Source organism: Palaemon carinicauda, chromosome 1, assembly GCF_036898095.1.
Source record: "Palaemon carinicauda isolate YSFRI2023 chromosome 1, ASM3689809v2, whole genome shotgun sequence".
Lineage (NCBI taxonomy): Eukaryota > Metazoa > Arthropoda > Malacostraca > Decapoda > Palaemonidae > Palaemon > Palaemon carinicauda.
In genome coordinates this window covers 214,004,808-214,027,307 of record NC_090725.1, presented here as the reverse complement: position 1 = coordinate 214,027,307, position 22,500 = coordinate 214,004,808, and the positions used below count along the sequence as shown (strand labels likewise).

General features: G+C 39.3%; 1 protein-coding gene across 1 annotated transcript in view; it reads left to right on the top strand.

The window, feature by feature from the left end:
• LOC137653989 (BRCA1-associated ATM activator 1) overlaps positions 1 to 22,500 on the top strand; it is a 379,147-nt gene that overhangs the window by 294,807 nt on the left and 61,840 nt on the right. Inside the window, exons 14-16 of the mRNA XM_068387628.1 lie at positions 641 to 731; positions 18,269 to 18,402; positions 18,494 to 18,624. Of these exons, the coding sequence (XP_068243729.1) occupies positions 641 to 731; positions 18,269 to 18,402; positions 18,494 to 18,624 (356 nt within the window). The remainder of the gene's footprint in view (positions 1 to 640; positions 732 to 18,268; positions 18,403 to 18,493; positions 18,625 to 22,500) is intronic.

Below are 22,500 nucleotides of genomic sequence, written 5' to 3'. Positions count from 1 at the left end.
GAATCTCGGAACATTCTTCGACTTCAGCCAGGGTCTCTGGTCACATTAAGTCCCTACTGCCTCTTCACTTTTAGGGATTTTATGTCTACCAAGAGGCCTGTGTCAACTTAGATATTGTGAAGACTAGAGGTTGAGTTCCTGGAACACTGGTCATAGTGTTCACCTGGAGAACAGGTGCCCAGAGAAAGTTAGATTTTTCCTTTCCATACCCTAAAAAAATTAAATTTTATGTTTGAAAGTAGATAAGCCCAATCTTCATAGTTACAGTATAAGCAATTTGATGCTGAGATATCAAAATAATAAATTATATTATTAGAATTCTGTTTTATTATTCCTGCTTTCAAGAATGTTTGCTTATGCATTCTAGAATATTTGAGCTGTGTGAAAGTCAGTAAAGGTATTACCAGGCATTATGTAAAAGATAATTGTATAACTTTATGTAGTATTCGTCTCTCTCTCTCTCTCTCTCTCTCTCTCTCTCTCTCTCTCTCTCTCTCTCTCTCTCTCTCTCTTTCTCTCTCTCTCTCTCTCATCTCATAATTCTTTTATCTATTTCATCGTATTTTTATCTCTTGTAGCTTCAACCCCCTTCCTATTCATTCAAGTAATCTTTTTTCTTTTAAATTTGAAATATTTCTAGGTTTTGAGTTACAGCTTGGCTGATACAGAGTGGGAAGTGCGAGATTCGGCATTGGAAGTTCTTCATACTTGCATGACTCTTGCTAAGGACAGTAAGTTATCTCTTGCTTTTATGATGATACAAGATTGTAATTTCTGTAGTTGTCATATATGAATGTTGAATTGAAATATTGCTTTTGATGCTCTGTAAGTAGATATATGGATTTTTTTAACCAAAAACAAAATTTAAAGAAATGAGATATATTATTTTGATACTTACCCAAAAGGCACAGTGCTAACATTCTCAGACCTTGGCATCTTGACCTTTAAAACAAAAAATAACAGTTTTCTCTTCCCGCCATCACCCTCTCTGGTTGGCTGAGCAGGGCCTGTTCTCCTGCTAGTGGGCAGGGTCTGTTCTCCTGCTACCAGCCCGAGACAAACCTGTATATGCCTGTACAGTAACATGGAAACAAGCATTATTTTTTAATCCAAGCTCACAACTTATAGTGTAATTTTTTTTTTTTTTTTATAATTATAGGTTCCTAGTAAGACTTTATGCTCTTACACTATAAAGTTGGGTAAGTTTTAGCTGATAAACTGACTCCTTCTTTATGATGTAAGCCTTTGAACATTGGAATGAGGTTTAGGGAGATAGGCTGTTATTTTTAAGATAAGAACTTATATTAAAGACTTAATTTCATCATGTAAGTTTGAATTTTTTAAATATTACTAAAGATATTTAGTGCCATTTCTTAGTATTATTTTTTAATTATTCCATATATTCAACACAGTATTTGTTTACGGGTACCATATTTATCACAGGAATATAATGTTTTATGTTCTCAATAGTTATTTTATGAGCCTTTACTGTTCATTTTGTGTACTGGATGCATGATTCGCTGTTTGGCCTTGAAACCAAACGTGATGCTTATGCAGATGATGCTACCCTCTTTCCATCGATCCTATCTTGTAAATGTAGGCCTAGGGCTGCAAAATTACTTAGGAGAGATCTTCCTCTAATTAAAAAATGGTACACATTTGGGAGATGAAGCTGAACTTGAACAACATTCTTGCCAATGTCTTCTAAGAAAAAGACAATTCTCTTCATCCTAATGATCTTTTTAAGTGCATTATAAATGCTGGACTTTTGCAAGAGATATAGTTCAATACATTGATTTATTTTCCAATGAATATACACTACAGTATGCATATATATATATATATATATATATATATATATATATATATACTGTATATATACAGTAATACCTTGAGATACGAGCTTAATGCGTTCCGGGACCCGAGCTCGTATGTCAATTCGCTCGTATGATCTAAAAACAGTATATTACAGTGGAGAAACATGTTTTTAATTGTTCTAATTCACAACCTATGCTCACAAAATAACAAATACTTATGTACTGGTTATGATCTGCAATAAAATGTGACATTATTATGGAGAGAGAAAGAGGAGGAGAGGGACTTGACGGCAACACGTTCGGTACGCTACACTTTTGTAACACTACGTAACATAACTTAAACTTTAAATTTAACTTGAATGAAATTAGCTTACTGTACACACACTTAAAAATAAATGTTAATCTTTTCATAGATGATCGCCTCGTTCACGCTATCTCCCGCCAACTGTTTCTTTTTTATCCATATAAAAAGAAGCCTCTCCATCTCGTCATGAGTATCACTGCGCAGCTTGGAAAGGATGGTTAGTCCTTTGTAAGGCTTGGTGTTCTTTATAGCATCATTCTGCTTGAATATGGTACATATTGTTGATGTCCTCCTCTAATATTGGCGAGCCAGCTCAGTCACTCGTACACCACTCGCATGCTTTTCGATTTTTTCATGCTTTATCTCAATTCTCATCATACGCTTTTTCTTTTCACTACCCTTGTTTGCACTCTCTTGCTTTAGACCCATTGCTTATTCATTTAATTCTCTACTGATTAACGCAAAAAACACGTAAAAAAGGCAAACACTAAGGCCGATGCTCGTAGATAACTTTACGCGACGGAGATCCGACATGAAAGGGCGAGCGATGCTGTCCTCGTGAGCAGCCTCTCGCACACTCGGCCACCTAGCGGCCGCATAGGGAACCGTCTTGTATCCTAGTATCTCAAATTTGTCTCGTATCTTGGGACAAAAATTTGCTCGAAACTTTCCTCATATCTCAAATTTCTCATATGTTGGGACACTCGTATGTCGAGGTATTACTGTGTGTATATTGTATACATATATGTATATATACAGTATGTATATATGTATATATATGTATATATATATACTGTATATATATACATATATATATGTATATATATACATATATACTGTATATATATATATATATATATATATATGTATATATATATATATATATATATACATTTCATATACATATACATATATATAATATATATATGTATATATATATATATATATATATATATATATATATATATATACTGTATATATATCATAGAAGAATACAGCCTTATAATTGATATCTGTATAAATAACCAATGAAGTGATGTCACTGGATAATCAGTCAATAGCCTGTATGAATTTTTGTGACTAACCCCTAAATAAGAAAGAAAGTATTCTTAGAAGGCAACTGGGCATTCGAATGCCTCAAAACAAATTAGGAACTTGCCCTCTAATGGTCTCTGTTATACATAAATAAGCCTTTAATACTCTGATGGGAAAAAATCTTATCCTTGGAACCTATGTTAAGGAAGGAATATTAAAAATAGTGAGTTAAATTCTTAATCTTGAAATTATTTGTGCTCTCATCTTAGTAAAAGTGATAAGATTATTTCTCCACAGCAATTTCCTAACGTTTACAGAGAGCCTGTAAGGCATTCGTTTTTGTAGACGAAGCCAAAGCCAAAAGGAAACATTACTGAACAATAAAATTTTTCAGCCTATATTTCTCAAAGATTCAACATCAGGTTCTATTGTAGTATTGCAAAACTACATCCAGATTCAAATGAACAAATGGATTTACTGAGCTATTCTCAATATGACAGACATTATGACATCTGCAATTATATTTGAAGCTGATAATTCTAATCCAGTATATTTCAGAACTATATTAAGCATTGACTTTAAAATTAGAAAGAAAGAGATTATTTTGATACTATATAAGACTGGTTTTGGTTACTAAAAACCTTTGTAATTTACACAAGTTGAAATAAGCATGGCAGTTTCCATGGTATAAATTATTGGAAAAAAAAATTATTTTGATTCTAAAATGGATAATCCAGGAGGCAGCGAAACACCCTTTTCTCGAAGAATTTGGTGGAAATAAGCATTCCAGTTTCCTCAGTAGAAGTTATTGGAAAAATATATTTTGATTGTAAAATGGACAATCCAGAAGACTCAGAAACCCCCTTCTCTCATAGAATTCATGGAAATAAGCATGCCAGTTTCCTCGGTATAAGTTACTGGAAAAAATATTTTGATCGTAAAATGGACAATTCAGAAGGCGGTGAAACTCCCTTCTCTCGGAGACTTTGGTGGAAATAAGCCTGCCAGTTTCCTCAGTATAAGTTATTGGTAAAATATTTGATTCTAAAATGGAAAATCCAGTAGGTTGTGAAAACCACTTCTCTCAGAGAATTAGGTGGATGATCTCCATTCTGCTAGCTGAAGCACAAGGCGGTTGATTAAGATTGATTAAGAAGATTTGTCCTGCTAGGTAATTATTTTGGCACTTTTAACTATAGAAGCCACAGATACAAAAGGGTTTTATTAGGGCATATTAAATGGAAGAACACTTGCAAAATAAGAATGTGCAAGTCTTTAAAACCCTGGTATAAATAGCCTGGAATCATTCAGAAAATCGTTGGAACTAGCTAGCCCCTGGAAAAACATGTATTTAAAGCTAAATCAGATTATTAAAATAAAAATAGTGGGTTGGGAAAAATAAAGAGGCAACTGAACCTGAGTCAAATTAGGAAGGTATTCAAAATTGAAACTGTACATTTAATAAGGAAAAGATGTGGAATTGATTATTGAAAACTATTAATTATGGTGCATTTAGGTTGATTATAATCTCTTGGTTCCAAAACAGAAGTTTTTATTATTACTTAATTTTATTATTTACATTGCCCAAAGGTTGATCGTAATCTCTCGGTTAAGAAATGGACGTCAATGAAACAGGAAGCATCTCAGCAGTTCTAAACCATACTTTTGTTAGGGGTTCTAAATGTATGTGACATGATTTGATATTACATAAGCATAAAGAAGAGTCTATAACTATGTAACCCACTTGGATTGTGATGATTCAATATTATACTGTATAAGCATAAAAGAAGATTCGGGAACCCAATAATCACTTGGAAGAAATCATCAAAGTTTTCAAGGAAGGATTTGATTTTCTTCCACTGATCTTAAAACACTATTTGAGATCAACCTAACATAAACATTAATTACTTTTTACTGTAGCCTGCCAACCCGTACCTTATCAGAAAAATTAGGCTAGCAGATACATTAGAGTAAAATATTTTAGTTTAGTGTAAACAAACATATCCGAACGATGGAAAAAGAATATGTTATGGTTGAAGGAGATTAAAAGAAAATAGAAATACAGTAGTGTATTATTATCAGAATTAGACTATTATTGCATAGATCAGTACTGGCAAAAAAAAAAACCCTGCAATATCACCCCTTCATTCATAAACCATCCCTACTGTACAAGGCTACCTTCTGATTGGACTCAGTAGTATAGAATACCAAGTTGTAAATGCCTGGTCTCAATTATCCCTTCAAAAAGAGAGAAATTAAACTTTTATAAATATTTCCATATCTTAACCACTCATCCTCCAAGCTGCCAATTGGAGATAACCAATTATTAACCAAATAGTTTGGAATACACTCATTTATTTAGTTCACTCTGCTTGCGCTTCATATCATTTGCTTATGTGAGCCTCAATTGTGGCTTTATCACACACTCCAAAAAAGACAATAGACATATCAATATACCTTTATATTTCGTGGCCTAAAAAACAAAATTTGATTTTCTTACTGTTCAGTTATAACCTTTCTAGATAAAGTGAAATAGGCACAAGATGATATGAAATGCCACGCATTTTAATAAAAAATTTCATAGCATTTTTATCAGAGATAAAAAGAGTTTGCTGTTATATTTTTGAAAGCTATATTTGTTTACAGATAGGCACTGCCTCATGAAATTCTCTTAAAAGACAATTGATTAGTCCTCTATTTAAATTTAAAAATTCATCTCAATAACTGAAAATGCCTTATTCTTTACTAATATTTAGTATAGAATATTCCTATCATACAAACACAGGATGTAGGCTGTAGTATAATGGAGATCACAGCCTGTATTATGTTAGCCATCTAGTAACATTATTTACGTTGATAGATGCAAAACACAGGGGTTGAAAAAAACTCGTAAACCCAGAAGGAAAACCTGCACTTTAACAATGTAATGAGAGAAAACTAGATTTAGTTTAACATGCAACATAGAACTAGTTTCTCAAACTGCTACTGTTACGTAATTACGTTGGTGGAATGCCTTCACTTTAACAATGTAATGTGAGAAAACTAGATTTAGTTTGTCATGGAACATAAATATAGTTTCTCAAAATAGATTTAGTTCAACATTCAACATGGAACTAGTTCCTCAAATTGCTACTGTTATGTAATTATGTTGGTAGCATGTACCCAAGACAAAGATCTTGTACAAAACACACATGCCTGACTTCTGCTAAAGTATAATGTTACACAATTAAATATACTTCTGTAATCCAATTACCTTAACATGGGGAGAAAAGAGATCTAAATATTTCAGGACAAATCTGACATTTGCCCATATCAGTAACACCTCTTTAGTTACACAGCCCACATATCCAGAGTTTAATGAAAACTTCTTTTTCAAATCTACTACTGATTGTAGTAAATTAGCTTGATCTGCAGATATTTATGTGCTAGGTAATTGATCTTTTTTTTGTGAATTAACATTCTGCAAGCATTAATTGAAAACCTAACAATACATGGGATTGTGCAGATGAAGAATGTTGTTCAACTTTGGCCTTTAATTTAATGATTATAGCCTTAAATATCCTTGACAAATAAGGGCTCTATCTAGTTTGAAAAGAATTTACCAGTCAAGCAGACATTGCTGAATAAGCTGAGTAATTTTTTGAGTGTGGTTCTGTTATGGTCTTCAATAAAACACAGGATGTTCACCTTCTGAATCATAATTACCCTTCCATTTTTCTTTTGTTTCTTCCTCCTCTTGATCTTGAGAATTATTTTAAGAATATGGTTGATTATGTTTATATGAAATCTATGGTAAATTTACTAGTAGAATTAAATCTAGCACCTATATTTTTTGGAATTACTATTGCCAACTAGAATGAGTGAATAACTCGGAAACATGGGGACTGAACTAGTGTTTGAAGAAAAAGTATTAGAGCTAGCATCAAAATTCACCTCGCCTAAGGGGGACCAGGTGTCATGATTTTTCATGAATATTTTTTCAGACATTGAAAAATTAGTTAGCGTACCTGCTATATGTGGAGGAAGACATCTCATATAAAACCCCAAGAAGTTTCGTTATGTTATCTTGATATAACTTTTTTTAATATGCCATCATCCTAACAACTTTGTCTCTATTCGTAAGTTTGGCAGATGTTTCATTTGTTTTGCCATTTTGGTATAGCTGTAATAATTTAAAGAATTTCCTTAAACATTTGACCACCACACACAACCAATACAAAATAACCAAGCTTTACAAAATTACTATACGGCTCACTTGAGTCATTTGACTGAATATTAGTTCATCACTTCAGTTGCCCTATAGAGTAATTATGTTCCTTTATTTACTCTCATGAACATAATTTTTCTGCACGTTTTATAAGTATTTTGCCATTTTATAATTGCAATAAACATGCCAAAATCAGTAAGCACACCAAGCAACAGGAGACATTTCCATTTAGCATGAAAAGGAAGATAGAAAATCAAACTCCAATGCGTTATGACATACTTGGTGGAGTATCAGCTAATTTACAGCTAAAGGGGATTGAGAGACCAAAAGCCCTGATGCAAGAATCAGCAATGGAAGAGATGGAATATATAACCCACCAGAATTACACCACAGTTAGGGTAATTTTAATGTTATTACTTTAATTTTTCAAAAAGGAAAACTAAAATTACATTGAAAATCTTTGGCTCTCATAACTCAAAAATAAAAACATAATTCATTTGATTTCTGTTATTAATTATCATATTCTAAAAATAAATGTATCATTAGAAAGAGGAGAAAATAATATGAGTTTTTTGTCAAAACAAATCTTGTTGATTTATTTTTTAATGAAATCAAGTTTTAAAATTTTTCATAGAAAATTTTAAAATCATAAGAAAATACTTGAGATTTTAAAATTTTGTTCCGACTAAAATAATGTATGTATGACAAAGTTATCATGTGACAATTTTCACAACAATTGATATGATATTTTGGAAGATAATTCAAATTTAATGAAATTCAAAACATCTTTCTGGGTCGAACCTGTGGCGCCGGGCGAAAAGTCCTTCTTGAATACCTTTTCTGATAAAAACCTTCCAATTATACCAGAGAAAGATAAAAGCATGGAATGCTGAGGTTACAACCCTCGCGCGAGCACCTTTTGGGTGTCGTGTATAAAGCAAAGGCGCGTGAAATCCACTATTCACAGGTTGTCTTCCATTTAGTTAATTCCTTCGCCAAAGGGATGGGCCGATACAGAGGCCCTAGACACATCCCCATCGCCGCACCACCCACGCCACGACGCGAGCGCCATCTGAACAACATCCTTCTTTTTGGAATTCAAAGTGTTGAATGTTTTGGTTGTGCTCTCGGTCTTTTTTATCTATCGTGGATTTATTTTGTCATGTCCGAAGCTCCATCTTCACACATTCCAATGTTAAGTACCATAGTTTGTTTTGACAGTATTTTTTGTACCGGGCTTGTGTTTTATATCCAGTATAGTCTGTTTTATTATTCCCGTCTGGCCTTTCATGGCGGCCATTGTTTGTTCACTTGTTTGGGAATTCATCTTTATCTGCCCGTTTAGTACTCTGTCACTTAGGTTCTTGGTTAAGTCCCTGGCCTTATGCCTTTAGAACCGTTATTATTTTTATTTTTATTTTTTTTGTGTATTTATGCTCATGGTACTTTTTGCTAGTAAGTCCAGCCTACGAACGAGATAGCGATTTAGCTTTGTTTTTGTTTAGTAACCGCCCGAGGCGTTCGTCTCGACTGTGCTATTTATTTTAAGTTTTAACGGATGCTATTCTTCGATCGTAGTGTTATATGGATGTACATTTTTATTTTATACGTTTGTAATAGTGTTTTGTGATTTTTAGTCCTGTTTTTGTGTCCAAGAGAGCGAGAGATTGGGGTCCCCGTTTTCTGTTCGCAGTCACGAGTTACCCCTTTCTCTCGTTTTCTTTCTTAGCTCCGGTGGGGGAGCGGATTTCCCGTTTTCCGTTTTGTGCGTTCAGCGGGTTCTCCCTCCCTCACCTCTCCCCCTCTGGGTGGATGATAACTTACGAGTTATTTATTTTTCGTGACTTTTCAATTGTTAGCGTTATTTTGGTCCGTGTTTCGTCCTCTCCCCGTTACGGCTCGGGAGTAGTTATGAACGTTTTCCACTCCGCCTTGAGTTATACTCCGCCACGAGGGATTCTCAATAACTTTCGTTCTATTGTTATATTTATATTGTTTACTACATGGGACGGGCTTCATATTGTTTAGATACGACCCTCCGGTGGCCCTTACTTCGGTCTCAGGCCACGGCCATATCCACAATAGCCTTTGTTATTACAACTGTGTTGTTATTCACAATAATTATTCAGGACCTTTCTTCTCCCTCCGGCCTCACCGGAGATCGTAAATACGCTTTACTATATCTAAGCTTTAGTCTTTAGCTACGACTTAGCTTTTTATCTTTCACAATTGAATTATTAGCCACAATTGAATTATTCAGGGCATCTCATTATCCTCCGGCGTCACCGGAGGTCGCCCAAACACTTAACACTTAAAGTTGCCTTAGCTAATTAGCTAAGGCTCCTTTATTCAGGACATTTCATTACGATCCGGCCTCACCGGAGCTCCGGCTTCACCGGAGGTCGCCCATACACTTCACACTTATATTTGCCTTGCCTTTAGCTAAGGCTGGTGTTTGTATTTATTTTAAGGGCATGTCACTGCTTCCCCGACCCTTGGAGGTCGGCGGATTACTTTAAGCTTATTATCCTTATGTCATTAACAGACATTGGGTGCATTACAAATATACAGACAATTGAATTTTAAAGTGCCAACAATGGTATGGGGCAATATCAACTTAAAGTTAATAGTTAGTTGTTTGGGCAATGCAATATGGGTGCTTAGGTAATTCAGTGAGTGCTAGAACTCTAAAATAATAGGTTTTTATCCCTTATCAGAGTTTCAAGCATCACCAGACTCATGTCTCCTTTCTTTTACAGAAGGCCCGTTGTACTGCTGAAGGATGCTCTGCCTCGTTCAGCGACCCCGTTGGGCATGACCTCTGCCGGTCTCATGCTCACTGCTCCATTCCCTTTATCCAGGAACCGGGACAGGCCCAATACCCAGTGTGGTTCCCGGATTTGTGCTCGTTCTGTTACGAGTTGTCGTCAGTTCTGCTGAATGATGATGTAAGTGGGTTTTCCCTTTGTTCCTTATTTCTCGTTGGCAGACACTAATATAGACATGAATATGATATACACAGTATATTTAGGAGGGCAAACCCCCTCCTCCATCACTAATCACTGCAAATCTTACAGGCCGATGATGTCTCTCTTCGGTCAGCAAGGGCTACTCTTCGGCCGTGGGTGTCGGGCTTTGGCAGGAATGCCCCGTCTGGCGCACCCTATCTCCTCGATGGGGATATGGCCTCCCGTCTCTTCCCAGGCTCGACTACTGCTGCAGTCTCTCCTGACCTTGCTGCCCCTTTAATTGAAGAAGTCAGGGCTACCATTTCCGTGGAGGACGAAACCCTCGTACCGATGGACATGGCTGGTCTGGATATAGACGTAGAACCCAGGGACGAGCAGGTAAGTGGTGCCGAGTTGGTGGAAACCCTTTTCTCTCCTACTCCCTCTTCTACCTCTTCCTTTCTAGGTTTTGATAACTCTAAGGCTTCTCCTCGGGATCCCTCTGCTTCCGTACGACCCAAGGTGAAGCCACTTCGAACTTATAAGACTTCAGCTTTGCCAGTATCAACGTCACCGGTCCCCGGACCCTCGACAGCTCCTGATATTCATATTGCTCCTCGTAAAACCACTACTCCTAAGAAGTCTAAGTCTACCAAATCCAAGAAAAAACCAACGGGTGACTTTCAGGTACCCTGGGCTGATCTCCTCCCCATCCAACTGATCAAAGGATTGGTCAGGGATCAAGTTCAACATCACTCTGGTGCAATAACAGAGATTAAGGATATGATGGCTACTCTGATCCGCGCCGGAACTCAGTTCCCTCCCCCTTCTGCCCCAGACGCATCGAAGCTGCCGCCCTTCGATAAAAACAATCCTTGGCGGTTTGCTTTGCATGCTCCATTCGTAGATGGCTCCCTAACTCTGGAGGGCATGGGCACCCGCCCTCTAGAGGACCTGGAGTTCTATCCCCCGGGCCTAGCATTCCCGTTCAATGGTTTTGTACGGTTAAAGGAACATGCATTGGTCCGTATGGACAAGGTACCGAAGGAAACGGTCATATATCCAAAAGAGCAGGCCCAGGCTATCTGGGCCAGAACACTATCAGAGTGGGGGTGTATTAACTCCAAGCTCACCCCTCACAAGGGTTCCTACACTATTTTTACGACAGCGGCCTCCATCTCTTTGCCGCTCATAGACAAAGTCACAGAGCTGACTATTCAGGCCATCAAAGAAGGCTCTTCCATGCCGGCTCTCAAGGAGACGGACCCCACCTCTTTGCTTATTCCGGGTTCCTCGGCAGCCTGGGATGCTGCGGCCTCTACCTTCACGGTGGGGAAACTGGACCCGGACTGTGCCTCTACTCTTTTCTCTGAGAAGCTTCCCAGATTAATAGAGAGTCTTCTCAAAACTGAGTTCGAGACCCGTACTAGACTTGCTAGGTCCCTCCAATCCATCACCTCCATGGAGTCCCTTGCATCTCTTTACCCAGAGGAAACGCTGTTCAGAGTCGCCACAAAGAACCAGCTGCTATCCTACCAAATAGATCTCCATGACTTCTGGTCAGCACGGGTTAGTTGCAGGAAGTTCGTTCTGTCGGAGGCCACCATCAGGCATGAGCCGAACAGACTGATAGCTTCCTCCTGCTGGGGTAAGACCCTCTTCCCTCAGACCGAGGTGGATAAGGTTCTTCAGGACGCAGCGAGGGCAAACCAGAATTTGCAGGTAAGGTGGGGTCTCTCAGCCAAAAAGAGGTTCGAACCCCAGAGACACACATTCTTCAAGAAGAAGCTGAGGTTTAGTCCTTACAAAGCGGCCCGGGGTACCTCGTCCCCACAGCCTTCCACGGCCTCGACTTCTCGACAACAGGCGCCTCCTCAGCAGGTAGTCTACCTCGCTGCTCCCCCTGGTACACAGCCCAACCCCTCTTGGATGCCCTCACCTGCATACAACCCTGCCTACGAACCCTCCGGTTCCTTTCGTGGATACCAAAGAGGGAGTTCCAGAGGTAGAGGACAGTTCCGCCAACGCGGCGGGCCCAGAGCAAGGGGTTCCCGTGGAGGGAGGGGCCCTAAGTTCACTCCCTCCCAATGATGTGATGCCAGTAGGAGGGAGACTTTATCACTTCCGGGATCATTGGACCTTCAGTCCATGGGCTCACAGCATAATATCAAGGGGCTTGGGTTGGAAATGGTCACAGGGATCCCCTCCTCCACCGGTGACCTTCTTCCAGAGACCCACTCCCATCCTGGAAGAGTACACTGCGGAGTTACTCAAGAAGAGAGCAATCAAGCGGGTTCGATCCCTGAAGTTCCAAGGCCGCCTGTTTACAGTCCCGAAGAAAGACTCGTCGGCGTTGGGGGTAGTTCTGGACTTGTCGAAGCTCAACTCTTACATCCTTTGCGACAAGTTCCGTATGCTGACTATCTCTCAGGTACGGACCTTACTTCCCCGTGGGGCCGTCACCACCTCTATCGATCTTACCGACGCCTATTATCATGTCCCAGTAGCTCGAAACTTCTCTCCTTATCTAGGCTTCCGTCTCGGCAAGAGAGCCTTCGCATTCAAAGTCATGCCCTTCGGTCTCAGCATTGCCCCCAGGGTATTCACGAAACTGGGGGAGATGGTGCTCGAGCAACTCAGACACCAAGGGATACAAATCGTCGCCTATCTGGACGATTGGCTCATTTGGGCCCAGTCGCACCAGGAATGCAAAAGAGCTACGTCGAAGGTACTCCATTTTCTCGCCAAACTGGGCTTCCAAGTCAACCTCCGGAAGTCCCGCCTACAACCATCAAGCCTCTTCGAATGGTTAGGCATCCGTTGGGACCTCTCAAAGCACAAGCTCTCCCTTCCTCCCAAGAAGGTGAGGGAGATAGCTTCCAAGGTCAGGAACTTTCTCAAACACAAACAGGTGTCCAGAAGAGCTTTAGAACGAGTCCTCGGCCTACTCCAGTTTGCCTCACTGACCGATCTCCTATTAAAAGCCAAACTCAAAGACATCAATCGAGTTTGGAGAAAGAGGGCGACAATACCTTTAAGAGACAAGACCTCGAAGATCCCCTCTGTCTTGAAAATGAGACTACAACCATGGTCCGATCGGAGGAACCTCTCCAAGTCGGTTCCTCTACAGTTCCCCTCTCCACAAGTGACAATTCATACCGACGCGTCTCTGAGTGGTTGGGGGGGTTACTCCCAACATCAGATGTGTCAGGGCTCTTGGTCACCCGCCATGAGACAGTTCCATATCAATGTTCTCGAAGCCATGGCGGTGTTCTTGACCCTGAAGAGAATCTCCCCTCCGAGGTCGACCCACATCAGAGTAGTCTCAGACAGCACGGCCGTAGTCCACTGCCTCAACAGAGGGGGGTCCAAATCACCCAACCTGAATCAGATCCTGGTCACTATCTTCACCTTGGCAGCCGACAAAGACTGGTTCCTGTCAGCAACTCACCTAGCAGGAGTCCAGAATGTGATAGCAGACGCATTATCCAGGACGAGCCCACTGGAATCGGAGTGGTCCCTGGACATGCACTCCTTCCGGTGGATACTCAGGCTGGTTCCAGGTCTCCAGGTAGATCTATTCGCGACCCGACTCAATCACAAACTCCCGTGTTATGTGACACCGAACCTGGACCCTCAGGCTTATGCCATGGACGCATTAACCCTGGATTGGAACCATTGGCAGAAGATCTTCTTATTCCCTCCAGTGAATCTTCTACTGAAAGTCTTGCACAAACTCCGCTCCTTCAACGGGGTAGTAGCTTTAGTGGCACCTCACTGGCCAAAGAGCAGTTGGTTTCCTCTCCTCCTCGAGTTGAAACTCCGTCCCTTCCGGATCCCATTCCCCAAGCTGACCCAGGTGGTCCAAACACGGACTGTGTCAGATTCCTCAAGGATAGCCAAAACCCTAACTTTGTGGATTTCATGAAGTTTGCGGCACGTAGGGACGCAAACATCGACCCAGATAATGTCCTCTTTATAGAATCAGACAAAAGGGACTCAACGATTCGCCAATATGATTCGGCGGTTAAGAAACTAGCGGATTTCTTAAGGACTTCAGACCATTCGGTTATGACTCCTAATTTAGCCATCTCCTTTTTTAGGTCCATTTTTGACAAAGGCCTAGCAGCTAGCACTATAACCACCATTAAGTCAGCTCTGAGGAAAGTCTTCCTGGTTGGGTTTAACATTAACCTGGCGGAGTCTTATTTCTCATCTATTCCAAAAGCATGTGCTAGGCTTCGACCTTCGGTCCGTCCTCAAAAGGTCTCTTGGTCTCTAAATGATGTCCTCAAACTGGCCTCCGACACGGACAACGAATCCTGCTCTTATATCACTCTTCTTAGGAAGACTTTATTTCTAACAGCTTTGGCCTCGGGTTCCAGAATCTCAGAACTAGCAGCTCTCTCACGAAACTCAGAGAACATGGATTTCCTCCCTTCAGGTGAGGTACTTCTTTCACCAGACAGGGCGTTCCTAGCTAAGAACGAGGACCCCCAAAATAGGTGGTCCCCTTGGAAGATTATTCCTCTTCTCCAAGATACTTCTCTATGTCCGGTCACCACTCTCAGGGCCTTTTTAGCCAGGACTGCTACCCGATCGTCTGGCCCCTTGTTTATCAGAGAACAAGGAGGTACCATTTCCATACGTGGCATTAGGCAACAGATCCTATACTTCATTAAACAAGCCAATCCGGGATCATTTCCCCATGCTCATGATATCCGATCGATAGCTACCTCCATCAACTATTTCCAGAATATGGACTTTGATAACCTTAAGAAGTACACGGGTTGGAAATCTCCTATGGTCTTCAAACGCCACTATCTAAAGAACTTACAGGCTCTTAAATATCCAACGGTTGCAGCTGGGAGCCTTATCTCTCCCCATTGATCTTTTGTTCTTCCTTTCATCCATCTCTTCTCTTCTCCCTCCTACCCGCCACTCGCACCACGACGCCGCTTCCTTGGTGGTTCGTTAGCCCTAAGTGTATTACATATTAGGTTAATATGATTGTAACTATTATTGTTTTCCCTTGTTATTAAGTTGGGATATTCTTAGCCATGTCAGTTTTGTTGCATGTTTTCCTCTGATACTCAGAGGTTTCCTTGTTATCATGTTTGTTTATCCTTACTCTCACTATGCCCTGTGGCTAGTTTATATTTTATGCCTACTTACCTGAATTATATATGATTTTCTTTACATGGTGTTGTTTCTCTCCCCTTATTAAATTAGTAGTTATTGTTGGGCTTGGAAGGCATTCTCTGGTACATTTTCGCCCGGCGCCACAGGTTCGACCCAGAAAAGGGATTTTGACGAAGGAAAAATCTATTTCTGGGGAGAGACCTGTGGCGCCCGGCGAAACCCTTCCCCTTATTTTACACGATCCCACCCTTTCCTTTCCAAGCCATCATGGCCAATACAGAAGGATGTTGTTCAGATGGCGCTCGCGTCATGGCGTGGGTGGTGCGGCGATGGGGATGTGTCTAGGGCCTCTGTATCGGCCCATCCCTTTGGCGAAGGAATTAACTAAATGGAAGACAACCTGTGAATAGTGGATTTCACGCGCCTTTGCTTTATACACGACACCCAAAAGGTGCTCGCGCGAGGGTTGTAACCTCAGCATTCCATGCTTTTATCTTTCTCTGGTATAATTGGAAGGTTTTTATCAGAAAAGGTATTCAAGAAGGACTTTTCGCCGGGCGCCACAGGTCTCTCCCCAGAAATAGATTTTTCCTTCGTCAAAATCCCTTTATTACAATAAGTGTTGATCAGAATGATTTAAATATATATATATATATATATATATATATATATATATATATATATATGTTATATATATATATGTGTGTGTGTGTATGTATGTATGTATGTATGTATGTATATATATGTCTCAATTTTGGTTGACATTTTCATGTGGAGCATGCTCAATTATTGAACAAAGGAACATTTGAGTAATAATGAGTTTTTGAATCTATTAGTGTGAGAAAAAGTGCTGAGAATTTTATGTGCCAAAGTGAAAGTGTTCATAGTGGAGTAGGCTCATTCATTTGGAAGAGAGGGGTAATGAGCTACATTAGTAATTGTGACATATAGGTTAATAACAGGCGTTTGGCTCAGAAGTGGAAATCAAAGAACAGGGAAATGCATCTACAGTCTTAACCTATTCTTCTATGATGCATTCCAATTGTTTTTTTGTTTTTTATGAATTTGAAGTCCAGTAAGCCAGTTTTTGCTAACCACATGATCCATCTCTATTGTCTGCACCCCAAGAAAGGGAAACTAGGAATTAAAGCTTATATGGAAGAATTTGACTTTCCATTGTGCTTAAATTGAGCAACCAAAGAATCATCCTTGGAGGAATTATTGCTTCTGGACATTTTATCCAATAATTGTGGGCTTGGGTTTAACATAGTGTGGGTTGTGCTAGTAGGCTTAGATATAGCTGATAGAGGAAAAGAAAGAAATTTGGTATCAGTTAGAGGAAAAGAAAGAAATTTGGTATCAGTTAGCAAGACATTATTTGTAGATTTAGAGACAGTAGATTGCATAAAAGTGGGGAAATTTTCCATGAAAGCATAATAACTAATTATGATATAAGTCCATCAATCTCTACCTCCATACCAATAACCACAAAATAAGACAGAGGTGTAAAATTCAGAGTTGAATTTTCACCTGTCCCACATTTATCTTTCTTCTTGCACTTAATATCCCTATTATAAGTAATTCAAGTACTCTTGGTATCTATCACACATTCTTTCAGACATTAACTTAATATATTTATCTTAAGTTTCTCAGGATAATTGAAACATTCTGGACACCAAAGATTAAGGTCACATTACTGACCCTTACCTGTACAATGGAAATGTGTCTTTATCTTCTAACAAAAGCCTATCCACATTTGATACATAAACATATCACAAAACCAGAAGAATGCATGCCTTGCTATCCTTTTGCTAAATGCTAACAAAAATGGTTAAAAAAATAGAACAGAGATAAGTGTCAGGATCTTCAAGCAGGTTAGCCGCTGTAAAGTTGCTATGAGTGTGATACGACGCCCGAGTTTGATTGTTCCTGTGGGCTGGCAAGCGTAGAATCATACCCCCCCCCCCCAACCCGATAGAGGGAGATTTAGTGCCTGCCAGCTACCCAGAGAGAGGGTTTCAAATATAGGGGAAAGAGAGGAAATTTTTTTTTTTAAGTTTTCCTAAGGTCACAAATATTAGGAATCTCTGAAATAATTCTAGTTTGTCTAAAAATAACAGTACATTTGACATAATATTCATAAGTTTTTAAATATATTCGAAAACTTTGCTCTTTGATTTTATATATATTTTCATTGGATTTTTGAGAGAATAAAAGTTTTTGGAATGCATTGAACTGAAATCCTTTATTACATTTTACCGGATTTACTCACAGATAAATGAAAAGAATTCAAGAGGTTTCAAATGTCTATTGGAACTAATCAATGCATTTTCCATCTGTAATGTTTTACTGGACCAAAGATACTGTATTCTCCTTGAAGTATAGTCAAATTAGTAGGTCATTTGTAAAAAATTTTACCTGATTTTTTTATAGACCATTTACATTTCTCTCCAGAAAAGGAAGTAGAGTATTATGGTCAGGTTTTTCAAAGCCTTGTGTGAAACTGTTTAGATATGATTTAATTATAGGTGGACGAAAAGACTGGGTACCGCACTCGTTTTAGAGGGTTTATTGATTCTGTAAGACAGCTATATCCCCATGTTTGGCTATAAAAGGATATGGATAAGACTTTGGAATCTACTTATGTTGACAACATTTAGATCAATACAGTAACAATTTACCCTTTCTTTACTGAAAGTAATTGTGCAGTACACATATATTTTCTCACTAATATTGTAAGTCTATATTGCACTTTGGATGTATTTTTTAATTAGATCATATTAATGTTCTATTTTTTCAATTTTATAATTGACAGGATATCCATATTTTGCTGAGTGGCTCATCCGTTACAATTTAGATACAGTGGTGCTAGCTGCTCTGGAAGATATTGAGGGATATGTTCGAGCAAGTGCATATGCAGTTCTAGCCTGTGTCGTATCTAATGAAAAGGTAATATATAAGCTTGAATTTTTTAATTAAGCTCAAGTAAAAATGTAGGTGTTTATTTCAGCAATTAACTTTATTCACTTGTATTCAATAGATCTGGATGAAATTCTCAGAGGAAAACTTGCAGCTAAGGTCTTTAGCAGCTGTTTTATGGGAAGGTGATGGTCCAGTAAGAAGGTCTGCTATTTGTATGGTCAGAGAGCTTCACGCAGCTGGCAGGTACAGGTAAGACATCTGATGCCATTTTTTGTAAGCACTTAATGATTTTTAGTCATGCAATAAATAAAGGCAATATTATTATCTTATTTCCCATACTATTTCATCCTTTCAATGAATTTAGAAAAACGAATTGGTATGTCATCACATGTTTTTCAATCTTATATTTATAAATTGTATATTATTTCTTGGTTTCCTATATTTAGGGAATTCTGTCACTGCAGTTGAAACCCTTGCCCCCCAAAAATTATGATTTTTGGAAATATTATCAAGTGAAGTAACAGAAATGCCACATTCTGAGGGGATAATGGTTGGAGAACTAAATAGTTCTTGGAAAGGTTGAAATTAGTTTTAAGATTGCAATGGAAAGATATTGCTTTGGAGAAAGAAATTAGGTGGGAGAAGCATTCATGAAATTGTGTGAAATACAATAACCTGAGCCGCTAGACACAATGTACAAGAAACTTGTAAATAAGTAGATAACATTCAAGAGTGGAGAAGCACATTTCATCAAAGAAAGGCCTTGACTTAATGTACCTTGTGAGGCTATGTTTGAGCATATTTGATAGTAAGGATACATACATACACCAAGGCACTTTCCCCAATTTTGGGGGTAGCCAACATCAAACAAATGAAAAAAAGCGGACCTTTCCTCTCTACGTTCCTCCCAGCCTGACAAGGGACTCAACCGAGTTCGGCTGGTACTGCTAGGGTGCCACAGCCCACCCTCCCCCGTTATCCACCACAGATAAAGCTTCATAACACTGATTCCCCTACTGCTGCTACCTCCGCGGTCATCCAAGGCAAACGGAGGAAGCAACAGGGCCTACCGGAACTGCGTCACAATCGCTCGCCATTCATTCGTATTTCTAGCACGCTCTCTTGCCTCTCTCACATCTATCCTCCTATCACCCAGAGCTTTCTTCGCTCCATCCATCCCCCCAAACCTTGGCCTTCCTCTTGTACTTCTCCCATCAACTCTTGCATTCATCACCTTCTTTAGCAGACAGTCATTTTTCATTCTCTCAACATGGCCAAACCACCTCAACACATTCATGTCCAATCTAGCTGCTAACTCATTTCTTACACCAGTTCTCACCCTCACTACTTCGTTCCTAACCCTATCTACTCGAGATACACCAGCCATACTCCTTAGACACTCCATCTCAAACTCATTCAATTCTGTCTTTCCGTCACTTTCATTCCCCACAACTCCGATCCATACATCACAGTTGGTACAATCACTTTCTCATACAGAACTCTCTTTACATTCATGCCCAACCCTCTATTCTTTACCACTCCCTTCACTGCCCCCCAACACTTTGCATCCTTCATTCACTCACTGACGTACATCTGCTTCCACTCCACCATTTACTGCAACAATAGATCCAAAGTACTTTAACTGATCCACCTCCTTAAGTAACTCTATATTCAACATGACATTCAACCTCGCACCACCTTCCCTTCTCGTACATCTCATAAACTCACTCTTACCCACATTAACTCTCAATTTCCTTCTCTCACATACCCTTCCAAATTTTGTCACTAATCGGCCAAGATTCTCTTCCGCGCCTGCAACCAGTATAGTATCATTCGCAAACAACAACGGATTTACCTCCCATTCATGAGAATTCTCGTCTACAAGTTTCAATGCTTGTCCAAGCACTCGAGCATTCACCTCTCTCACCACTCTATCAACATCAAGTTGAACATCCTTGGTGACATCACACATCCCTCTCTCAGCCCCACTCTCACCGGAAATCAATTGCTCACTTCATTTTCTATCCTAGCACACAATTTACTACCTTTGTAGAAACTTTACACTGCTTGCAACAACCTTCCACCAATTCCATATAACCTCATCACATTCCAGATCGCTTCCCTATCAACTCTATCATACGCTTTCTCCAGATCCATAAACGCAACATACACCTCCTTACCTTTTTCTAAATATTTCTTGCATATCTGCCTAACTGTAAAAAGTATGATTCATACATCCCCTACATCCTCTAAAAAGACCCTGTACTTCTAAGATTGCATTCTCTGTTTTATCCTTAATCCTATTAATCAGTACTCTATCATACACTTTTCCAACCACACTCAACAAACTAATACCCCTTGAATTACAACACTCATGCACATCTCCCTTACCTTTATATAGTGGTACAATACATGCACAAACCCAATTTACTGGTACCATTTACACATATTAAACAATCTCACCAACCATTCAAGTACAGTCACACCCCCTCAAGTACAGTCACACCCCCTTCCTTCAACATCTCAGCTCTCACATCATCCATACCAGGTGCTTTTCCTACTCTCATTTCATCTAGTGCTCTCCTCACTTCCTCTCTTGTAATCTCACTCGCATTTTCATCTCCCATCACTGGTACCTCAACACATGCAATAGCAATTATATCTGCCTCTCTATTATCCTGAACATTTAGTAAATTTTCAAAATATTTTCCCCAGTTTTTCCTTGCCTCCTCTCCTTTTAACAAACTTCCATTTCCATCTTTCACTGTCTCTTCAATTCTCGAACCAGCCTTCCTTACTCTCTTCACTTTTTTCCAAAACTACTTCTTATTCTCTTCATATGAAAGACCCAATCCCTAAACTCACCTAAGGTCAGCCAGGGTGGCTGACCTGAGGTGGGGTCAGGGATTGCGCTTTACTGTACTTCCACATTTTTCTCTCTATATCTTTCATACGTCTCTACACTATTACTCTGCAGCCATTCTTCAAATGCCCTCTTTTTCTTTTCCACTTTTACCTTCACTCCACCAATGACTGTCCTTCCTCATTCTGCCTCCAACAAACTTCTTGCCACACACATCACTTGCAATCCCAACAAAATTTTCTTTTACTAACTTCTACTCCTACTCTAAATTACCAGTTTCTCTTACTCTCACTCTGTCATATGCTATTTTCAACCTTTCTTGATATTCACGTTTTACCTCTTGTTTTTTTTTGTTTTTTTTTTAACTCTTCAATCCTCACTTGCTTCCTTTTACATCCCTCCACTCTATTCATCCACTATTTTGCTACAATTAATTTTCCTTCCACCAAAAAATGATATGACATATCGTTAGCCATACCCCTAAACACGTGCACGTCTTTCAATCTTCCAAACATTCTTTTAGTTATCAACGCATAATCCATTAACGCCCTTTCTACCACTCTTTCAATAGCCACTCTTACCCATGTATACTTGTTTTTATCTTTCTTTTTGAAAAAGCTAGAACTTATCACTATATCTTGCTTAACACATATCTACCAGTCTCTCACCCCTCTCATTTTCACCTGATACACCATACTTCCCAATGACACCTTCTACCTCTCCAGCACCCACTCTAGCATTTAAGTCACCCATAACAACTACATAATTCCTTCTACCCAGTCCTTCTACACACCTAGTTAATTCATTCCAGAACTCATTCTGCTCTTCTTAACTTTTCTCACAACCTGGCCCATACGCACTAACAAAAGCCCAACATTCCCGTACCCAACCCTTAAAGATAGAAGAGGAAAATCAAGTCAAGAGAAGAAATATATCAAATTGGTTATACATGTATCAAGAAAAAACTATTTGTAGATGCAGCATCAAAAAGTGGTCAGTTGAAAATGCTATAAAAGACCACGTAAAGACAGTAGGATAAATAAGCCCAATTTCCATAACTCCCATATTATCTAAAGTTTTTGAACGTCTTCTGGAAAAACGTCTTAATAGGTTTGCTGAAGGTAATCGTCTATTTCCTAGTTTGCAATTTGGTTTTCGTAAAGGCCTTGAACCATGTGATGCCCTTCTCACAATCTCCAATGCTGTACAGAAATCCCTTGATTGTGGTCGAGAAGTTCGTATGATTGGCCTTGATTTTAGTG